We start from the raw sequence: 21,707 nt of genomic DNA, 5'->3' as shown, positions 1-21,707 counted from the left end.
TTAACGTGATTTATTTTGAAAACTTTTCAGATTAGTTTTACAGCTGTATCAGAAAATGAATGATTGCTTGCTTATTTCATTTACCAAAGGTAATTGAAGCAGATATTTATGAAGTCATTGGGAGGTGAACTATCTCCAATTTAACAGGTTAATAATCATTAATATTTGGAGGATTTTCTTTCCATGCTGTATTTGGAGGAGAACATCACCAGATGGACATTTAAATTATTTTATTTAACTAAAATAACGTTATATATTCTGGATTTTTTTTTCTTCAACAGCAAACATATAATATTTTAACAAAACAAGCATATGAATATTTGAATTTAGTTAAACATTCACATTTTTAAAATCAGATTTGTTTTTGTTAAAATTGTTTTTAACTAAAATAGTTAAATCAAATATTAAAAAAAAATTAAATTGATTATATCAGCCAGGTCAACATGAGAAACTTAAAATATTGGCTTCTGCAGCTAGCTCAGTTGTCTTCACCTTCATTTTCCTGTTTGTTCATAATCTGGAAAAGAAAAACCAGCTTTCCTGCTTTTTCAGGTCCCAAATGATTTCTCAATTTGGAATGAATTAGTCCAAAGGAAGAAATATTCTTTCTACACCGGCAGAAGAAGGTACTGCAGTTAAAAGTGAGATTATCACTTCAACAGTCTCGGAATCCAAGTGCTTAAGTGACTTTCACCAGTTCACTGGTATGACTTTCTTTAAAACATCATAAGAAAACATATATTTCTTGAATGGTTCACCCTTAGCTCTGAAGTTTATTATAGTTGGCATTATGGAGGGATGATTGCTGGATGTCCATGCCATAGCCAACTCCTCTTCTTCAGCAGTTAAGGTTTGACCCTGTTACCAAGTATTGAGAATATTTGCAAGAAAATGAGCTGGAGATAGTGCTTGTCCCATTCCTTTTTTTAATGCTTGTGATTTAATTCTGTCGTATATATCTCTTTTTAAGATCTCACTCAGTTCCTTCCAAATTTCAACAGCGTCAGCAATAAAACAGCGATTTCCCTGCATTTTGTTCCAGGCTACAGAAATAGGCTTCAGGGCACTCAGCATGTGTTCAGCGTTTCTCTCTCAAGCCCACTGTTGAGAACTTTGGCTGTGACAGTGCCATCTGTTTTTTCACGATTTTGTTCACAAACTGTCATCAGATTAGGCCAGTTCTTGATATAGTGCTCAAACCAGTCCACTACTGAGTTCAATCTCACATCTTGTGGGAGAGTTATCTTGGTTCCTCCCACTTTTTTCAGAGCAGCTGCTGCAAAGTGGTTATTACGGAAGTATTTTGCAATTTCAACAACATTAGCCTTTATTTCTGGAACGCTGAAGTCTTTAGCTAGGAGGTGCATCAAATGAGCACTGCAACCATACATTATTAGCTTGGGACTCTCTTCTAATTTTCTTCTCATCTTGGATACATTTGCAGCATTGTCTGTGACCAAGCTGCATACTAGACGTTTGAATTATTTTTCAGAGTTTGTTATAGCTTTTACTGCTACTTCTTGTAAGTATTCTGCTGTGTGCGCATTTCCTGATGTATCAGTTGTTTGTGTATGGAAGACATTCCCTTCTTCTGCTGTCACACAAGCACATACAACAGAATCATTATGGACATTGCTCCACCCATCAAGACTCAGGTTAACAATTTCACTCTCTAGACCTTTTGCACACTGCTCAATTTCTCTTTCATACACTTTATCGAGCAATTTGCCTGTGAAATCTGCTCTGTTGGGTGGACTGTATCCTGGTCTTAATCACTGAACCATGTTAATGAAGTATGGGTTCTCAGTCATATGGAAAGGAGAGTTTATTGCATAAACAAACAAGGCAGTTTTTTCACCAGTTACCTCTTTTTGTAATCCGCTGGTTCTTATCCCAAATTTATATATGGTTGTTTCTGGATTATGGAGGGTTTTTTTTTTTTCTTTTTGCTACAGGTGATATACTGTGGCTATGTGACATGATGTGACTGAAATGCTATCATTGGCAGATAACTCTGAAACTATAGAAAATGATGGTGATCTTGAAAGTGGATAGTCTTCAGAATCCTGTATGTTGAGGATGGATTCTCCTAAACAAAATAAATCAATGCAGTTATTTAATTACCATTACCATACTGCTCATTTAGTATTACTCATTGCATTCGCTGACATTCAGTACTACTTTAAAGGTGAAATTGTAAAAGGAAGATCTGCCTATTTCAGCTATTTATTTTTATCACAACTGCAGCTAAAATGATAGTACCATAGAGTAACAACTATATTTTTTTGCTCAAACATGAGAATTCAAGAATAGTCCATAGGGAATACAGGCAGTGCTTAAGAAAGAGGTATGAAATAAAAAAGTTTACCAACCTGAAGATCCTGCATGTTCAGACATGTTCCTTTCATCATCTTCAGTGTAGCTTCCTCCTGAGAAGGAACACTTCTCATGATGATCTTTCATTCGAACAATCAGGCCTTGCATTTCTTTCTTGCACTGTTTGCATTTTGCGCGCATTCCTGTCTTACCCACAGGTAGATGAACTTCATTAAAATATTCTCAAACGGGTCTATTTTACGGCCTGTTGCCATTATAGTTTTTTCCTTCTAGTGAGAGAATGATATGGTAGATCTCAAATCAATGAAGGCTACACTCAAAAATACCTCAAGACTTCTGGAATATGCTGCTCGAAACAAAAGTGAAACTGTTTAACTGCCTGTTCCTCCCATTTCACATTTATCTCCAGACTTCTTCTCCTTGTCCAGATCTATTCCGCCCCCAACAATCTTCAATTCATTGAACTTTTTGAAACTTTGCACTTTTAGAGAGAGGTAAGGGATTGACTCTGTACACAAATTTGCAGAGGGACAATAGGGTTGAGGTCTGTTATTTCTCACCTCTATTTATTTATTTATTTAAAAACAAATTTTTGCTGTTAACAAGCATGTTATCTCTGGAGACACAAATCCACAGTTTGAGAACTGCAAAACTAAGCATCTCTGATGGTATCTTCTACACTGAGCACTGAGTCCCATTGGTTAGATAGAAAGATTAACCTAAATAATCTATACAGAAGCTCCTGGAACCCCATAAGATTGGGTCCCTAGTCCATGAACTATTAGAACTCATTTACAAAACTTTTCTTAAACATTACATGAATATGTTGTCTCATACTATAGAATTAGAATTTATAATCCCTATTCCATGATGAGATGTTATAGCTCAAAGATATATCTTTATCTTTAGATAGGGTTTTTTCCTCAAAAAGCATTTTATCAAAAAAATCCGATTTAAATAAAACTGATTTTTTTGAAAAAAAATTTTAAATAATTGATTTGTATCCACCCTGCCTTGCAGTGTATAGACATCTCCATGATAGGTGCTTTAGAAATGCAGGTGGATAGATTAGATTTAAGTCTTTAATTGGAGTTAATATGATGGAGAAGGTGTAGCTATGATCATATGTTAGTTAACGTTGAGGAAAATCCAGTGGGGAAAATGTTCAGTATGTTTCCTCCACCTGCAATATCATTATTCTTCTGATACAATTATTTTATTTCTATAACAGCTTTTATTTAAAGAGTATTGCACTATATTATTTATACCCTCTATAGCCCGGTGTACAGAAGAATAATGACTCAACTATTCTATTTCACCCATCGATTTAGGTTGGTATTTTTTGCATTTTTTGTGTTTTATCCAATGTCAATATTCATTTTATGAAAAAAAATTAAGTTTTTCTTTTTAAAAAAAGTATTACATGGGGTATTTAAGGAGAAAAGAATATGTAGCTAAAATAAAATCATTAAATGTCAGCTGATAAAAATAAGATAATCAGAAGTGGTCACAAAAAATACATTACAGTCAACTTCATACAATCAAACCCAGCTGGAGTTTAGTGACGGTCTGACTTTAATATCAGTACTCTGCTAGATCAAAGCAGAGGTTATATAAGTCTGTGTGTTTGCTAAACTATGCTCTGAGTGAAACTCTGATCTCCGTTATCTCAATTTAATTCTGTGGTAGCTCCAGTGTGGTCAATGAAATTACTCGATTTTTACACCAATGAAAGTGAGATCGGAATCTGGTCTTTTTAGCAGATTCTTGTTTCCAGACAAATAGATGTAGTGAAATGCAAATATATTAAATAGAAAGAGACACAGCACACACAATTAAGAAACAATTTAAGGCCTCAGTTTGGCAATCAGATCTCTGCAACAGAGCCTTCTGTCCTTGTAGAACCCCATTGACTTCAGTGGGGTTCCTTGGCACATGGATCTGCTCATGCAGATCTCATTGGGAGGCCCTCATCCTACAAACTAAATTAAATTTTATAATCACATGGTGGGCCTAATGCTACATGGTGCCCGGACATTCTTTTGATGTCCATGGGAGTTGAGCATACCCAGTACCTCATAGTTCACATTCAGCATCTTGCAGGGGTGGACTCTTTGTATACTAGCAGGAGGAACTGAGAAAAAAATCCTAATTTTTAAGAGTAGGCATTTTATGAAGCAAACTTTTAAAAATATTAGTCAGTTAATGTTTCTTCCTGTGAATTGATAGTACCATGATGCTACAGAATTACCTTTGTTCATGATGTTTCACAAAAGGCCTGATCCAATGTCCATTAAAGTCCAGAGTGGACTTAACCTAGATACTCGGGACTTGACTGAAAAGTTAAGTCCCTCTGATTCTAATGTAGAGGGGGAGAAGGGATTGCCTCTAGATCTTGTTGTATGTTTTCTTAATTCAGCACCTTTTAAAACTTTGAAAGCAGGTAGGTCCCTGGTAGTTGATGAGTCTCCCAGTGTCTTGTGTGAACATTGACATTTTTGGGGGAACAATCTTAGTGCTGTTTAGAATTTTCCATTGCACAACTGGCTCCAGGCCCAGAATGTAGCTGCTAGGGGGCTTGGAGTGCAATCTCTGCAGGGCTAGAATTACAGCTACGTAGACTTTCTTTGTACAGCAAGTGAGAGATGAACAAAAAAAGACTGGGCAAAATAGCTAGAAATATGAGATTTGCCTTTTAGGCTCATCCTTCTTCCTAGTCTACTTAGCTTAGACCGCAGGTGCCTTCTGCTGAATCACTTTTTCTTTTTTTCCTGTTTATCTTCTGCTTTTGCTTTTTTCCCGTTTGGAAATGTCTTTGAGCAGTTAATCCCCGTTTGGGTATTTACGTGACATATGGAATGTTCCATTCATAAAGCTAGCATCAGAGAGATTATTCTGCACTCATCCAATCTCTGTTATTTGAACTATAAGCTCTTTGGGACAGAGACCGTCTCTACAATGTAGATGTTTATACAGTGTGTGCTATATGAGTAGGCTGTGTGACACTGATCCCTGATTTAAGCCACTGAATGCTACTTTCTTCTAATAATAAATGAGAATACTGATTATATACCAGTAATGTTTACCTGGCTGCTACCCGTGTCTTCATTCAAATTCCTCCTAAAAAGCATACGAGGAAGACAGGTGACATTTCCTCCCCTGCAAAACTACCTCTTCCCAAAAAATAAGGTGTTCTAAACATTTAACTGAACCAACATATGCCAATAAGGAGTCCGTGTGTAATTCTGTTATTTGTAACCCTTGTCTTTCTGCACCCCAGCCTAAACCCCTGTTTGTTGTTCTCACTGGGGCTTGGTTCTGCACCACAGACATCAATGGTGCAGGCTCAGGCACTAAATACATGATAAGCTCTTTGAGCTGGGAACCTTCTCTTTTTATTTGTTCTGAATATTGCTAGGTCAGTAGGTGAATCATATGCTCTTGGGTGGGATGAGAACTGCTCAGCTGTATGTCATAGCCTCTATGCTACTAGCAGTCAAAGGAGATTCTCCTTTACCTCAAGTTTTGGGAGTCTGGTGGGAAGATCAAGGTTGTATCCCACTGTGAATTTATGAATGACCATTGTCTAAGTGCAGGTAAGTGTATGAAGTCTTATGTGGTCCTGTGTTTCTTACATCATCAATTGATATGGAAAGTGCTGCTGTAGTTAAATAAGATGACTTTTCAGGTGAACAGTGTGTGCTGTTCTGGTTTTCTTTTCTTTCCGATTAGAATCCAGTTACTGGACTGCTTTCGGCCAGCACGGAGCAAAAGGATGCTTGGGTCCGGGATAATGTCTACAGCATTCTGGCTGTGTGGGGTCTGGGAATGGCTTATCGGAAGAATGCAGACCGGGATGAGGATAAGGCAAAAGCCTATGAACTTGAGCAGGTATGTCTAAATATTACATGTAGTAAATGTATTGTTTATTGTCTTTCAGCTATTCTTTCATGTGATGGTGATTTTATTTTATGCTGTATTTATTGTTTATATTGCTGTTGTGCCCAGGATATGCAAGGGTTTCCAGACACATAGAGTCTGGGCTGGTGCTGGCACTTTCCATCTGTTTTTCTGGGGTACTTATCTAGCCCATGTTACAATAGTATCTGAGATCTCACAATCTCTAATGTGTTTGTCCTCCCAACATCCCTGTGGGATAGGGAAGTGCTGTTATCCCCATTGTACAGATAGGGAACTAAGGCACAGAGAGACTAAGGGACTTGCCCAAGGTCACATGGGAAGTCTGTGGTGCAGCAGGAAATTGAACCTTGGTCTTCCAGGTCCCAGGCTAGCACCCTAGCCACTGGACCATCCTTTCTCTCTAAACAATTTATAATCTAAGGTCCCAATCCTCCAAACACCCACATGGTTAACTCTAAGCAGTCCCATTAAAGTCAGAAGCCACGCGCATAAGCGTTTGCAAGATCAGGGCCTAAGAAGGAAAAACATCAGGGTGGCCGTGCGGGGGTGGGGGAGGAGGAGACAGTGTACAAGAAAAGCCATGAGGGTGATAATTGGCACATGTGCTGTTAGTTCTATTGTATAAAATTGTAGTATTAATGATTTAATTATTATTATTATTTATTATTATTATTCATATGGGGAGGGTTGAGGTAAGGGGATGGCAAGAAGGGTGGCTTAATAGGAGCAATGCGTGGGGGTAGGGAGGGATGGAGAGTACAGATGGCTGGCAGAGCAAGACTAGCTATGAAGGGACAGTGAGGGAGAGGAGCAGCATGAGGTTAGGAGAAGAGCCATAAGGTTGATTCTCCCACTCCATGTAGTTGGGAGGATAGGTTTGTCCAGTGGGCATTTCTGCAGTGTCGTCTTGCAATTTTGAAGGCACTGTGTGAATTTAATGCTTGACTTTAATCACCAACCCATGGTTACCTTGGAAACCTACTATGGGAGAAATAGCCCAGACTCAATAATGTGTATTGCCTCTTTGTCTTCTGAGGGCATTGCATAACTTTTCCAAATATTCTTGTTTCGGGTACAGAGATGTGCTTAATTACTGGATTTAGGGGAAAATCCTATTGTCACACTGTATGGGGTGGCTCACGACTGAGAGTGCCTACCTCAGGGCAGACTGTCAGACACCCCAAACTGGTGGTATATTCTGTAATTAAATTTCACCAAGCAGTGTGAACTCCTGGATCACTATAACAGTCTTACCATGGAGTCACAGACCGTTCCCTGAGACTCTCCAGCCTATCTTGCCGCCCAGACAAACTGGACTTTGTGATAAAATGGATACTTACACCAAAAATCACACCACGTTTAGGTTGCTTCCCAAGAGACCAGTCGCTTACCCCAGATCAGTTAGTACTCTAGATCTTGCACCAAAGACAATGCTGGCAGCCAATTCTATAGTAAACTAACTAAAGGTTTATTAGCTAAGAAAAGGAAATGAGAGTTATTGAGAGGTTAGAGCAGGTAAAATGTATGCACAGGTGAATCACAGTTTGTAATTCCAAATGGTGGCAGTGATATAATGAACTGCCAGTTTCCCAAAAGCCTTTTCAAGGTACCCATATTGTCTCTGAGGATCTCTGCTTTGGATCTGCTTCCCTGTAAGAGTTTAAACAGTCCAGAGATTCAGGATCTTTCCTTGAGTCCATACTTATAGCTTCTTCTCACAAAAAACAAGCTGATAGTGTCACTACCCATGTGGGCTTTTCCTTTCATGATGGGGAGATAGAGGAATGCATTTTGAGTCTTTGACCTCCGATCATCGCACACAATGACCATTTGCTTTGAAATTAGCACTTTTCTGTTTAAGTTCTTCACTTGCATCCCATAAGGTGTCTTTCTCCTTTGATGGGTTATTTAGTTGCAGGGGTGTGCACAATGTAAATATTTGCTATTACATTATAACGGGATACAGATACGTGAAAACAATGCAAGTAACATCCCACTAGTTTTCACGAAGTTTAAACACCAAATACACTCTTATACATTTAACAGTGAGATGAGAATACCATATTTTTTCAAGTGACCATGTATCAGTTTCCCCAAAAAGCACATTCAAGGCAAAAATCTGGAAAAGAAAACACACAGAAATGTATTTCTTTAAAAGCATTTCAGGATATTCATGTTCACACGCATGGCAGGCCAGTGGTAGAGACCCTGAGCCTTGTTGTTAAATACTGTCTAATACAGGTAAGCAGACTGGTGATTTTTAGACTTTAATTATTATGTTTTATTCTTACAGAATGTTGTGAAACTGATGCGGGGACTTTTGCAATGTATGATGAGACAGGTAATCTAATAACCCAGGAGTATTTACTCAGTTGCAAGGTCAGATCTGGTGCTTTAAAGTCAATTTGTGCATGAAAGGGCGAGATTAATTATGAGAATATGGTATCCCAGATTGAAGGAGTGACTGAAATTCCCAAGACTAGTGGTTCTCTGGAATCCTTTTTGTATGATAAAGAATGCATCCCTTTGGCACCTCCCTTCATCTCATAGATTTGAAACAAATGGCAATACATCTTTAATTAAAATTTAAATCACCGCTCATATAAGTGTATTGCATATGGGGAAATACGTTTATACCATGCATATCTGTGGACAAGTGCTTGTTATATTTACAAAGCATTTCATTTCAGAGCAGATATTTCTTTTCTTTTATCTGAGACTTCAGTGGATTGATTTCTGTATGTACAAATATGGGTGTAATAAAAGTATTTTAACCTGTGCAATTGCTATGAGCAAAACTCTGCTCTGTTATACTTTTATGACTAGTCACACCTATGACAAATTGCATTTATATCTGGGCAAATAAATTGCACAGCTGTAACTAAGGCCTCAACTCAGCAAGGCACTTAAGCACATTCTTAAGTGCTTCACTGAATTGGAGCATATAAGAGTAAGATAACAAAAGTCAGAGCACGAACATATTATTTCCTATTCTTGGAGCATGTATGTTCTTGGCTGAAAAACCTCTTGCAAAGTTTTTTGACTTTAAAATCCTGGGTGTTCTTTTTAGGTGGATAAAGTAGAGAAGTTCAAATACACACAGACTACCAAGGACTGCTTGCATGCCAAGTATAACTCAGCCACTTGTTCCACAGTAGTAGGGGATGACCAGTGGGGACATCTACAAGTAGATGCAACTTCCCTTTTCCTGCTCTTCCTGGCACAGATGACTGCATCAGGTAAGCAGAAGATGTTTTAGCCGTGATCATTGGTGCAGATTTTTTGTTAAGTTAAACGTTGTAGTTACTTTCCATCAGAACAACACAATTTAATAGTGTGGAAATCTGCCTTTCTTCTACAAAATGGAGTATACTAAAAAAATCACCAAATCGTATACTTGGGAGAAGCAGCCCTTTTTTATCAGAACTCCATAACTATGTTCTGATTGCCCCCTCTTTCAAATATAAGAGGACAGGATGTGACTTTGGGTGTACGTTAGCATTGCTACTGATTGGGTTTCTCCACTTCTCTATGTACAGTGGGAGCACTGTCCCTATTTTATCTCAAGCTCTTTTAAGTATAAATAGAAATCAGGGCTGCCTCTTGGGTTTTGTGCATAATACTCTGCATAATGGTTTGAATGGGTTTCCCTGGCTCTACTTTTGCTTGTGAACCTCATGTCGCTTTTTTCTCCATAGGAGCACTCGCAAATTCCAGCACTTTCCTTTAAGTGCATTACCAGAGAGGATTTGCAGAGGAGTATCTTCCATAAAAGAGATGGCAGTTGCATCATTTACCTAGCTGTGCAGTGAAAGCAGTTATTGCTTAAACATTGTCCCTAGCTAAATATTTAAATGACCTATGGCAAAATGCCAGAAAAAATAAGGCCGTGATCTAAAGCAATCAACAGTGAGCCTCAAGTCTGGTTACTGAGAGCAGGATTCCCAGCCAGTCTGAGTCCTGAGGGTACAATGCCGGTAGGAAAGCAGATGAGCTATCACTCTGTATGGAGTTGCTTCAAAAACGAAAACTTGCCTCCCATGGCTGCCTTCCTCCTAGCTACCCCCTCTCCCGCCATGAGTAATATTTTAGAGGTGAAGAGGGGCTGGTACAGTGAGCTGTAACAGCATATCTATTTCCTTTTGGTGCCAAACATATGGCTCCTTGATAACTGGCAGGAAAATATTTCATATTCCTGGGATGGAATAAAATATGGTAGATAGAATATGTGAGCAGGGAGTACTACATTTAAAAGTTCTTTGTGCACTTATAGGGACGTAACGTCTCTGTGAATAGAGATCTGGATCAGTTGGATCAGATGATTATTAAGAAAACAATCACTTGAAGGGCAGTGTCAGAAAAGCTGGCTCATGGAGGTGCAAAGCACATAGCGTATCCTGAATCATATAAGTCCATTGAGCCTGTGAAGGGTAGGTGTTAGTTCGACTGCTGCCCTACCGAGAGCTTAGACTGGGCTACGTTTTGGATCAGTTGGGAGCCTGATCAGAGTTAAAAACTTTTATTAAAGCTAATGTTTAAAATCAAGTTTACGCAAGTTAAGAAGGAAGGTACTGTACATCTGGGGTCAGGCTTGTGTTATGAGAGATTACATATATCAGTCAGAAGATACATATATAGCACATAACCAGCATAGACCCAGATTGGGGTGTGGGAGTTTTTAAAGTGTCAGTGAATAAATGATCTCGGGTCTGCCACCCACAGAATGTATTTAGAGTCCAAGTCAGTATTGGTATAGCGAATAGGTATGTGGGTGGGGTGCATCCTAAATGAACATGAATGCCAGCTGTCCTGGCCATGGTTCCCTGCTCACTGGCACCATGTTGTTTGAATGCTTTACAGATGCCACCCACCAAGTGGTCCTCTGATACCTTCTATCCTCAGGGTCCCTTGCAATGGTCTTCCCCGGCAAAAGTGGGTGTCAACCCTTCAGGCACTTGCCCTGTGTGTGAATGTGGCCCGGAGAGTTTAATATTTTGATGACTCTTTGAAACAACATGTATTAGTGGCCTTTAAAGTGCTATCTCAACTGCAGATATTATAGGGATCTTTCCACTGATTTCAGCAGGCATTGGTTGCTAGTGAATAAAATGAAAATTTCAAACTTGTTTTCTGTCAAACATTTCAATTTTTATGTAGGAATGTAATTTTTTGTTCTGTTTTTAATCAGGATTGCATATTGTATTCACCCTTGATGAAGTTGCCTTTATACAGAATCTTGTTTTTTACATAGAAGCTGCCTATAAAGTCGCTGTAAGTATTTAGTTTATATATAAACAATTTGAGTACTTCCTAGGAACTGACTGAACAGAATTTCTTATTTCTCTGCTGGGAAGGAATATATTCCGACTTAAGGGTGGGGCTGAAGCAGCAAATCTGATTATAAGATTTCATAGCTGATTTATACAGTAATTCAAACAGCATTCCCATTGCTTGGAACTTGCTGCTCTGAATACGCAGGAAAACAAGCCAAAGTGGGGACCTGAAATGATTAAAGTTTAAGGATAGGTTCTTTCAGAAGAACTTCAACCCAAGTTCAGTCATTTAAAAGTTTCATTTACCACATATATAGCCTGAACTTGCCTGAGTTAAGAAAGGCTCTGAAGTCTCGATCTCACTCAGTGCACATGAGCGAAATTACCTCATTAGAAAGAACTGCATGTCTGAGATGATATCTGAATTTGCTTTGATAAACCATTTAACCTACCGTATTGTTTAAAAGAGAAATATACAAGCACAAAAATACCCAGACTGGCCTTGAAGGAAGTGCAAGTTAATGGGCCAAACTGTGTTCTCCGATACACTCTTGAATTCCTAATGAGCCTGATTTGCCATTCTGGAATAGCACTTTTCTCTGTGAGCAGCACCACGGCAACCAATGGGGGTCCCTGGTCACTGTTCTCTGAAAGTAGAGATTTCTGTATCATATCATAATGTGAAGTAAGATTTGGTTTTGTTTCTTGGTACTTATTGTCCCAATTTTCATTTTAAAAAAAATCATTCTTTGTGGAAAAAAAGAAAAAAAATTGCCAAATTGTTTTTAAGGAGAGAGTAGTGATGTGAAGGGATTGGGAGAAGGTATATGGGGTGGGAGTTGCCTTCTTTGCCTTTGACTTTCCTTGTCTATCAGGAAACTAGTACATGACTAAGGCCCCAATCCTGCTGAGATTTACTTGCATGAGATTTACTTTAAGCATGTAAGACAGGGGTTCTCAAACCGGGGGTTGGGACCGCTCAGGGGGTCGTGAGATTATTATATGCGGGGTCTTGAGCTGTCAGCCTCCACCCAAAACCACGCTTTGCATCCAGCATTTATAATAGTGTTAAAAATATATAAAAAAGTGTTTTTTAATTTATAAGGGGGGTCGCACTCAGAGGCTTGCTATTTGGAAGGGGTCACCAGTACAAACGTTTGAGAACCACTGAGGTCCCATTGAATTCAAAATTAAGCATGAGTAAGCCTTTGCAGGATCAGGTCCTAACTCCGTAAATAAACAGGTCCTTCCAACGGTGTTGTTGGGTTGTGATTTTTTACCTTGGCTGTTTTTCCTTCTTTTTGTTTCAGGACTATGGAATATGGGAACGTGGTGATAAAACCAATCAGGGCATCCCTGAACTGAATGCAAGCTCTGTAGGCATGGCCAAGGTGAAAATATTTTTACTGGTTTGTTCTTCATATGTAGAATTAGAACGGTGACTCTCTAACATGTTTGTTTGCCTCACTGTCTCGGTTCATCTGACCTTGTGGTTGCTAGTTGATTACATCAGAATATGTATTTTAGTGGAGATTGCACATAAATCTCAATGTCATTTTAGTCCTTTTGCGGCCTTAGTTTTCATCTCTGAAGCCTGGCTATGTCTCTCTTTGGAGGGGGCTAAGAATCTTTCAGAGATCTAGCTAGATGCACTAGCATAAAGTGCTTGCTCTCTCTTGATATTAAGTATGCTGCTTCCATGGTGCTCTCAGGTCTGAAGGAAATTCTGGATAAGTAACAGAATGCTTGGTTAAGGAGTTAAATAAAAAAAATTGTTTGGAGAGGAAATGAATAATAGAGGTATAAGTCAGGCATTGTGCATGCCTCTGTCTCACAAAGTAAGGACAGAGAGACATTCCATGAAATTGAAAGGCAACAAACGTAAAACTGAGAATCCACTTTTTTACACAGTGCCTAATTAATCTGTGGAACTCACTGCCACCAAGTAACTTGAGGCCAAGAGCCTAGTAGGTTTCCAAAATGGATTATAAGGAGCCCTATAAGTAGAGATCAAAAAAAGGATTTATAAGGATGCTGAGACATCTGCAGACACATTAGATAGTAAAAGGGAGAATTCTGCATGCTCTTGCTGTAGACCAACCAAATGTTGATGGGAGTAGGATTAAGTTTGCTCCATAGTTGTCTTGTGCCTTCCTATGAAAAATCTGTACTGGCTGCTGTCAGTACTGGAGCGAGCACTGTGCTGTATATCCCTGCTGGGAGTGAGCTATCTGGCTGCTGACGCACTGCAGGCGGAAAAATGCATGTTTGCTTTTAGCTGAACAATCTTCTGTAATACTGAACAAAACATAAGTGTTTGCATGTGTGGGGAAGCAAAGCAACCCGCTGCTACACAAAAGGAAATTTGGTTTTCTTCGTTCAATACATTTACTCTCTTTCACTACAAATACAAGAGGTAAGGAAGGGAAATGTGAAGTGGAGGACAACTATTCCCATGGCAGCAGTGCAGCATGGATCTTGATGGGCTTTGTACATGCTTGCTTGCCTTTAAGTCTCCCCTGGGTCCAACTGTAAATTCCCCTACAGGAAATTCTTGTCATCAAACACTGATCTCCTGATCTGTACAGCAGACCAATAGAGAGAGGCTATTTATAGTTTCAGAGCTTGGCAATAACACTCCTGATATTAGCTTTGCAGGATTTTATGTATCCATGTCTCCAGAAAGAACAAGACAGAAAGGGTTGTGTTCTCTACTTGTATGCTGCTTGTGTCTGAAATCAATTTGCACTGCAGTGAATACCTAGGGTGAAAACAGACAAGGAGACACATTCACCTCTGGTGTAACTCCATTGACACCAACTCCAGGAGAGAGCTCTGTGAGAAGTACAGCTCTGCCGGCCTGGCTCCTGAGCTCCAGACATCAGCTGTTTCTTTGTCCCAACCCCGTTACAGGTCCAAGATCCCCATCCCAGCAGAGTTACAGATTTCATAGCCCCCTTGGTATAGATTCCTCTGTCCCCATCACCAATTTTGGAGATGCTTCTGCAGCTCCCTCACAGGAGCCCACCTCATTGGAAATATTCCTGCTCTCCCCTGTTCCTTCTTAAGACTGTAACAGCTGAACTAGAAGGATATGATAATCCTCCTTTGGACTGAAATAGCCTCAGTCAGTTGACCTTGAGGCATGCTGTAAAGCCCATATTTTTGAATGGGCACTTCAGGAGTGGTGGGGCATGGGATTATTTGGGAATTTGAGAAATGGGGAGATTGGCAATATTTTCTAGATTCAGTAGAGATGGATTGATTGTTATGCATTGCATTTTTAACTGATGGAAAGTGCGGGGAGTCTTATGTTTGCTTAAATCTAAATACACAAATATGACTCTCTCTTTTCTAAAAGAGTGAGGTCAGAAATTCCCATGCTTTTTTATCAAGTGTATAAGAGTCCACAAGTCACTGAAGTCCACTGGCATTTTTCTGTTGTCTTCAGTGGGCATTGGATCAGGTGGGAAGTGCACAAATCTGGATTGATATGTGTCTGTGTTTCTAAAGGCTGCACTGGAAGCAATTGATGAACTAGACCTTTTTGGAGCCCATGGGGGGAGCAAGTCCGTGATTCACGTCCTTCCTGATGAAGTTGAACATTGCCAGGTAAAGAGCAGCCTTCAAGGTTCCTTTGCTATAAGGGAGCACAAACGAGCCAGTGACAAGCACCCTGCTTGTAGAAAATGTTGACTAAGCGAAACCAGAACTTCAGCATACAGTTTCACACAATACATTGTGTATCCTCTGTAGAGTAGGTTACATGCCACCAATGAGTAACTTTGACCATTCCCATTTAAATAGTTCTCATTCAATAAATTCCCAGCTGTTTTGAACGCTGATTATGCGCTCTTTTTGCATCTGACATAATCCCTTGAATGAGGCTGATTGTTTTACATATTTTGTTCTGTGTTTGTATTTTGCTCAGTCTATTCTATACTCCATGTTGCCAAGGGCATCCACGTCAAAGGAGATTGATGCTGGACTGTTGTCCATTATTTCTTACCCAGCTTTTGCAGTGGAGGATGTGAACATTGTTAATGCAACCAAAAGTGAAATCCTCACCAAATTGCAAGTAAGAGTTCTCTTTTTTTTTTCTTGGTCTGTTTGCTTGCGGGGAGAGGAGGTAATACATTGAGTTGTCTTCTCCTGCCAGTTAGCTGACAGATTGCAGGGCACAGTGGGTGTGAGTAGGAGGAAGAGGTAGCTCTCCCCTCCCTGAAGTAATGTAAAATAACAAAGAATTTCTATTGTGCAATGTCAGCGTTTTCAAGAACGTTATTTTTTCTCCACAGGGGCGTTATGGCTGCTCTCGCTTCCTTCGAGATGGATACAAAACACCAAGAGAGGTCCTACTTCTGCAGATTTTCAGTAGACATTTTGAAGATTTTTTTAACCCAAATTTGTCAAAATTTCATGCCTATTTTGTTTATTTTGTGCTACATAGCCTGTATCATAACTAAGATTCTGCATCATCAGGAAGAGTACACAGTGTTATACAATCCAAATAGCAACATATCCACACTGATAATGAACCTTGGCCAAAGGAGATTAGATAATGGAAAAACAATTATTAACAACAGGAAAACATAATTCGCCATTCTAATATCAAAATCAAACACATTTTTTATAACTGGTTATGGTTCCTAAGGGGAGATAATAGCACACTCAAAATCACAACGAACAGGGAATAAAGATTAATTCCACATGCACACAGTCATCAAACAGTGGGCAGAGCAAAGGTGATCTTGATAAGATGTAGGTTTCTGGGATTGCATAGAGGTTTGGTTGAGTACGTGTGGGTACATATATGTGAGAAGAAAAGGTGATAAATGTAGGTGTGTGGCATTATCCGGTATTTCCTTTGGCTTTAGAGGGTTTATGTGTGACACACATCTGTTCATATCATATATAGAATATTAAATGAATATGATTTGATTTTTAGGATCCAAACAGGTTACACTATGATCCTGCTGAGCTCAAACTGTTCGAGAATATAGAGTGTGAGTGGCCAGTATTCTGGACCTACTTCCTAATTGATGGAGTGTTCAATGGGGACAAAATTCAGGTAAGGAAGGAGCAAACTGCTTGAGTTAGGCTGGAATGGAAAAGCAGTCAGCAGTATGGCTGTTACTCTGCTTGTTTGCACTGTCCGTTATTTTCCCTCGTTTCTGAATAAATCCCCCTGGACTACTTTCCCAACTAGATCCCAGTGTTGGCTGTTTTAGGGAAATGCCTTCCACAGTGCCTGACGAGATGGACTGGGAGGCGCTGCGGGAGGCCAGAGGAAGGACTCTTCTCCCCCCACCATGGGCAGTGAGGCGGCAATGGAGCCATTCTGTGCTTTCTCAGGGTCACAAAAACCTGTGGAGCTAGTTTCCAGGGGCAATGTCAAGTGGATCTGCATAGCATGGATTCACCATCCACACCTGATACCCCCCCTTCCCTGTCAGAGTGAGCTCCCAGCAGCCTGACCATTCCCCCCCAGTGCTGTGCATGGCACCTGCAAACCCAGTCTGTTGTGCCTTGGGACTGGCCCCCTTGAAAAGCTTCTCTTCTGCTGATGGAATGAGTAGGTTAATTATCTTTCATTGATGATTCAAGCACTCCCTCTCCAGGAGTGCAAAGTTGACAGCCTTATAATGATCATCATTTCAAGGAGGTGCTGCAGGAAACTGTTAAACTATATAGCAACAAGTCACCCAGACCAGATGGTACCAATGCAAGAGTTTTGAAGAAACTCAAGAATTAAGAGGCTGAGGAACTAACACAAGTATGATTAAAATCACATAGCATACAGGCGGCTGAAAGGGGGCCAAATGTTGTACTCTCATTAAAAAAGGGCAGTAGGGGTGATGCCGGGAATCACCGACCAGCAAGCCTCATTTCAGTACCTTGTACATAAATGGAATGAAAGAATAGCTAGAGAGAGAATTATGAAACGCCTAGATGGCCATAGTACAATAGAAAAACACCAGCACAGCTTCTTGAGAGGAAATGCAAAATTAACCTGTGGAATTTATTGCTGCAAGATATCACTGAGGCTAAAAGCTTAATAGGATTCAAAGTAGGACTAGACACATTTGAATACCAAGAGAATAGCAATTTATAAGGGTTATAAACCCTTATGCTTCAGGACGTAAGCCAACCACTAACTTCTTGTGGTCAAGAAGCAACCGGCCGGCAGGTTATTGTGTAATTATCCGTTATGGGGTTTCTTGTGGTGTCTTCTGATGTTGGCCGATCTTGGCAGGAAGACGCTAGAGTAATGGATCGCTGGCCTTATCCAGTAGGGCAATACCTGTGTTACCAGAGCCCTATTCATTTGAATATCTTTAAAGAAAGCTTTCCCCTACTTTCAAAGCTATTTTTTACTTGTGTTTTTATTTAATTTTTATAGTCTTTTTATCCCCCAGAAATTGTAGAATTTTAGATGGGTTCTACTCTGATTCAGATTCCAGTTATGAATCTCGCCAGAGGATTCTGAGAAAGTCAAAAGCTGTACAATGTAAACTTCTTTTGTTGTACTTTTTTTTGAAAGAAAAAGCCAGTCAATAAACCAATGAAAAAGCTCCATTTGTTCTCTCTTCCCCACAACCTAATGGGGACACACAATTATTTTAAAATGGGAAGTTCAACAAAACTAGTGAATAAAATCTCAGATCAAATGCATTTTGGATCATAAAATCTCGCAAAATCTGATACAGCTGAGATTGGAAGATGTCTGAAAGGCAAAATAGATTCCCTGAATCTAAATGAAGAATGGAGGAGAATGAATCAAATGAATGCTTTGGGCACACAGGAGAGAGATGGGTCAAAATCAGAAAGAAGTGCCTAACCATTTTGTCATTCCACCTGCATATTTAAAACAAGTAAGAATGGTTATTCTTTGTAGATAAGAGGTCGTGGCATGCTTTTTAGAATGGCAATTTGTATTGGCTTATTGAAAGGGAATCTAAAAATACAATTTCTTCCTTAGTGGTCCACAAGATTTTCCATATTGTGAACCATGTTACAATGGAGAGAAGTTTTGAGGACCCCTGTTCCCATATAAGCTGTAAAGAAAGGGAGCAAAGTCTTGACTTTCTTGTAGGTGATTCTCCCCCTGCCTCCCTCCCCCCCTCCCCTGGATTGAGAATTTATGCTAACGCTGGACTATTATTATTTTTAAAATAAGGATTTTTTGCTCACCGATCTAGAAACTGAGTCTACAATTTGAATCCGGGTCTTGCATTTGGCAGCACATTATGATCTCTTCACTGCTGCACTGTCTTGAGTCAGGCCTAGAATTAATTATAGCAGATTTATTAGCTAGTTCTAAGATTTCAGCATTGTTTAATATTCTTTTCATGCTGCATAACATTAGCTTCTCTCTCTTTTTAAGGCAATATGAGCTTTCTCTACCATTTTTTTTTGTTTTTGTGTCCAGGTTCAAGAGTACAGAGAGGCCCTGGAGGGAATAATTATTAGAGAAAAGAATGGAATTCTTCTGATGCCAGAGTTGTATGCTGTCCCTCCAGACAAGGTATTGGTGGCAATGCAGCAGCTCTTGTAGCTTTCAAAGTGCAGATATCAAAATAAGTATCAGCATGATCATTTCCTGTAGTTAAGTATAGGTTTGCAGTATGAGAAATGCCTTTGTCACTTCCTGTACTTAACTAAAAGGATTGTGCAGTAGCTTTGACTTTTTCAATTAAAAAAGATCTCATAGCTCCCATTGATAAGACTCTGGTAAATTTTCATGTTTCCAAATGACTAGGTGTCTGATATGACGGTTATGAAAGAGGCACAAAAATATGATGGAGTCCGTTTTTATCTGAGTGCATGTGGACGTATTGGAGCTAGTCAAAAAAATTCCAGATTAGAAATTTGTCTACAGAAAAAAACAAGGACAATTGTTTTGCAATGTTGTTTTTAGTTTAGTTTTGGTTTTTTTGCCTTTGCAAGGGAATAAAGGTGAGAAATGTGTCTACGTTGAAATGAGAACAGATCCCCTGAGAAGATGTAAAGTTACTCTGCCCTGCCTCTTATATTGTGTTTATCATCTGTGTGTTTTTTCAAAACCTGAATGTCCTAGATAAATCCAAGATAAATCAGATTTTGTTATCTTTGAAGTTAGGGATCCACCTGACCCACTTCTTGATCAATAAAGCCAGCCAGCCAGCCAGCGGCCTTTGCCAGTTTGAGCTACTAACCTCTCAAATACCTTCCTGCTAGGCCAGCCTCTCCCTCCCATTCCAAAATTTACCAGTCCTCACTGACTAAGGACATTAAATCCAGTGCAAACCAGAATATTTAAAGATGGAGTGTTGACATCTCCAGTCTTCTTTACAAATCTGATGCTAAATAAGAGTGTAGATGTACCTCCTTGCCTGCTATGTGCAAGCACAGCACCGAACCTCTCTTGTGGCCTTCAGTTGGAAACAGTGTAAATCTGGTAGGGATTTCAAAAAGTAAGTAGGGTGGGCTTTGCCTAACCTCTTTTGTGTCAGATCACATCTTACAAAGCCTCTTGTATAATAAAATTCTCTAGTATTTCCCCCTTCCCTCTCTTTCTCTCTTTCATCAGGTCATCATTATATTACTGTGCAAATAAATTAATGGCTTTTTTTATTAACAGAATTCCCCATTTCTTTCCTTGTGAACCATCTTACAAACACAGTAATGGTAGGATAGTATGTACTTTGAGGATGCATGTGCAGCTTTCATTCCAGGAAGATAAGGTGGGCCTGCATCAATAGTATACAAGGGTTACCTGGCAGGGGATCAGAAAGGAGACCCAAAATTGATTCACAGCCTTCGGGGGGAAGGAAACAATAGGAGTGAGAGGAATATAATATAATCATTTACACTTCCACGTTTTATTCATGCCAGAAAGTCCTGGTCAGCCTGGGGGCTCTGCTGGGTTAGGCACTGTACAAAGGTCAGTGTGCAATCTAAGAGATGGAAGCAGGGTGGGAGGGACCAATGCATCATCACTAATGATGGCAAGTTAAAAATCTGAAAGGTCCAGATCCTCAACAGCACAAAGTATTTTGAAACATATGATTTGTAATATCTCTTATAACCAGGTAGGGCTCATCTCTTGCTTATGTTTGTTGGCAGGTGGATGAGGAGTATGAAAATCCTCACTCAGTGGATCGTGTCCCAGGTGGAAAGTTGCCTCATCTGTGGGGCCAGTCTTTATACATCCTCAGTTCCCTATTAGCAGAGGTAATTTATCTGTAAAACCAGCGAGTTAATGGTTCAGTTCATCTTGAGGTGCACTGAATTCTGAGTACTGCCTAGTCCAGCCTGCTCTCATTCAGTGTCAACTGGATGCAGTATATTTTGTGGCAGAATCATATCTGTGAGTCGGTAGAAGTGGTGTTTCTGTCAGTTTCTCTATCCAACTTAAATTACTTTCAAAGTGTTTGTTCGCTTTGACCTACAGCTAACTTCATTTCAGTCCATATCTTACCTTACGTTTTATTAGAGCGAAGCAAAAGGGTATCTTTGAAAACCCAAGCATATCTTGTTTTTATATGCTACATGAAATTTCATCATTGTAAGGAAATTTTCAACTTGTGGAGCAAGAGATTTGTTATCTGGGTTTCTCCAGTGGATACAAAGAGTATGTCGGTTAAACCATTGTGTAGTCTCCATTTATGCATGCCTCTTGTGAACTACACACATTGTACACTCTTGTTTTCCTTGGCAGAGAACATTGCAAGGCATTCTGGGCTTAGACTAATGGGCAGGCTCCCAGACTGCTGTGAAAGTGGAAAGGGCCAGGCAGCAGCGGACTGCGGACTGGCCTCAGCTGTTGCTGGGCTCTGCCACTTAGAGATATGAGGAAAGTCAAGAGCTTGAGAGGGATCATAGGAAAGGGGTTGGTTACAAGGAAGGAGCTAGACACTACTCTGGAGTGCGTGAGGCAGGAGAGATCCTTCCATAGGTTTACATAGGCATTTCAAGTGCTTATCCAAACTGTACTGAACCTCCAGTCTTCTGAGATTCACGCCGTATCAGTCCTTGACTGAGCCCAATAATGACTGACTCAGTAAAGGGTTAACTTTCTGGTGTCAAAAAATGACAGAAGCAACCAAATAATGTGCAGGTGCTCCCACTCTATCATGTGAAAGATGGGCACATGAATTGACTTCAGTCCTGACAATAAACACCTTTCCTGCA

The 21,707-nt window shown here is 39.8% G+C and overlaps 1 protein-coding gene across 19 annotated transcripts in view; it reads left to right on the top strand.

Annotated features, from left to right (window-relative positions):
* The window catches only part of PHKA2 (phosphorylase kinase regulatory subunit alpha 2), a 71,720-nt gene that overhangs the window by 3,692 nt on the left and 46,321 nt on the right, over positions 1–21,707 (top strand). For all 19 annotated transcript variants that reach the window (XR_006287861.1, XR_006287862.1, XM_043537943.1 and 16 more), the window contains exons 3-13: positions 6,070–6,228; positions 8,552–8,599; positions 9,329–9,497; positions 11,447–11,529; positions 12,842–12,922; positions 15,045–15,143; positions 15,463–15,609; positions 15,830–15,883; positions 16,480–16,602; positions 18,964–19,059; positions 20,640–20,747. Coding sequence is in view for 17 of the 19 variants with exons in the window: in XM_043537943.1 (XP_043393878.1) it covers positions 6,070–6,228; positions 8,552–8,599; positions 9,329–9,497; positions 11,447–11,529; positions 12,842–12,922; positions 15,045–15,143; positions 15,463–15,609; positions 15,830–15,883; positions 16,480–16,602; positions 18,964–19,059; positions 20,640–20,747 (1,167 nt within the window). In the remaining 2 variants the exon portion in view is untranslated. The remainder of the gene's footprint in view (positions 1–6,069; positions 6,229–8,551; positions 8,600–9,328; positions 9,498–11,446; positions 11,530–12,841; positions 12,923–15,044; positions 15,144–15,462; positions 15,610–15,829; positions 15,884–16,479; positions 16,603–18,963; positions 19,060–20,639; positions 20,748–21,707) is intronic.

This window comes from Chelonia mydas, chromosome 1 (assembly GCF_015237465.2).
Source record: "Chelonia mydas isolate rCheMyd1 chromosome 1, rCheMyd1.pri.v2, whole genome shotgun sequence".
Taxonomy (NCBI): Eukaryota; Metazoa; Chordata; order Testudines; family Cheloniidae; genus Chelonia; species Chelonia mydas.
This window is presented reverse-complemented; position numbering and strand designations above follow the sequence as displayed.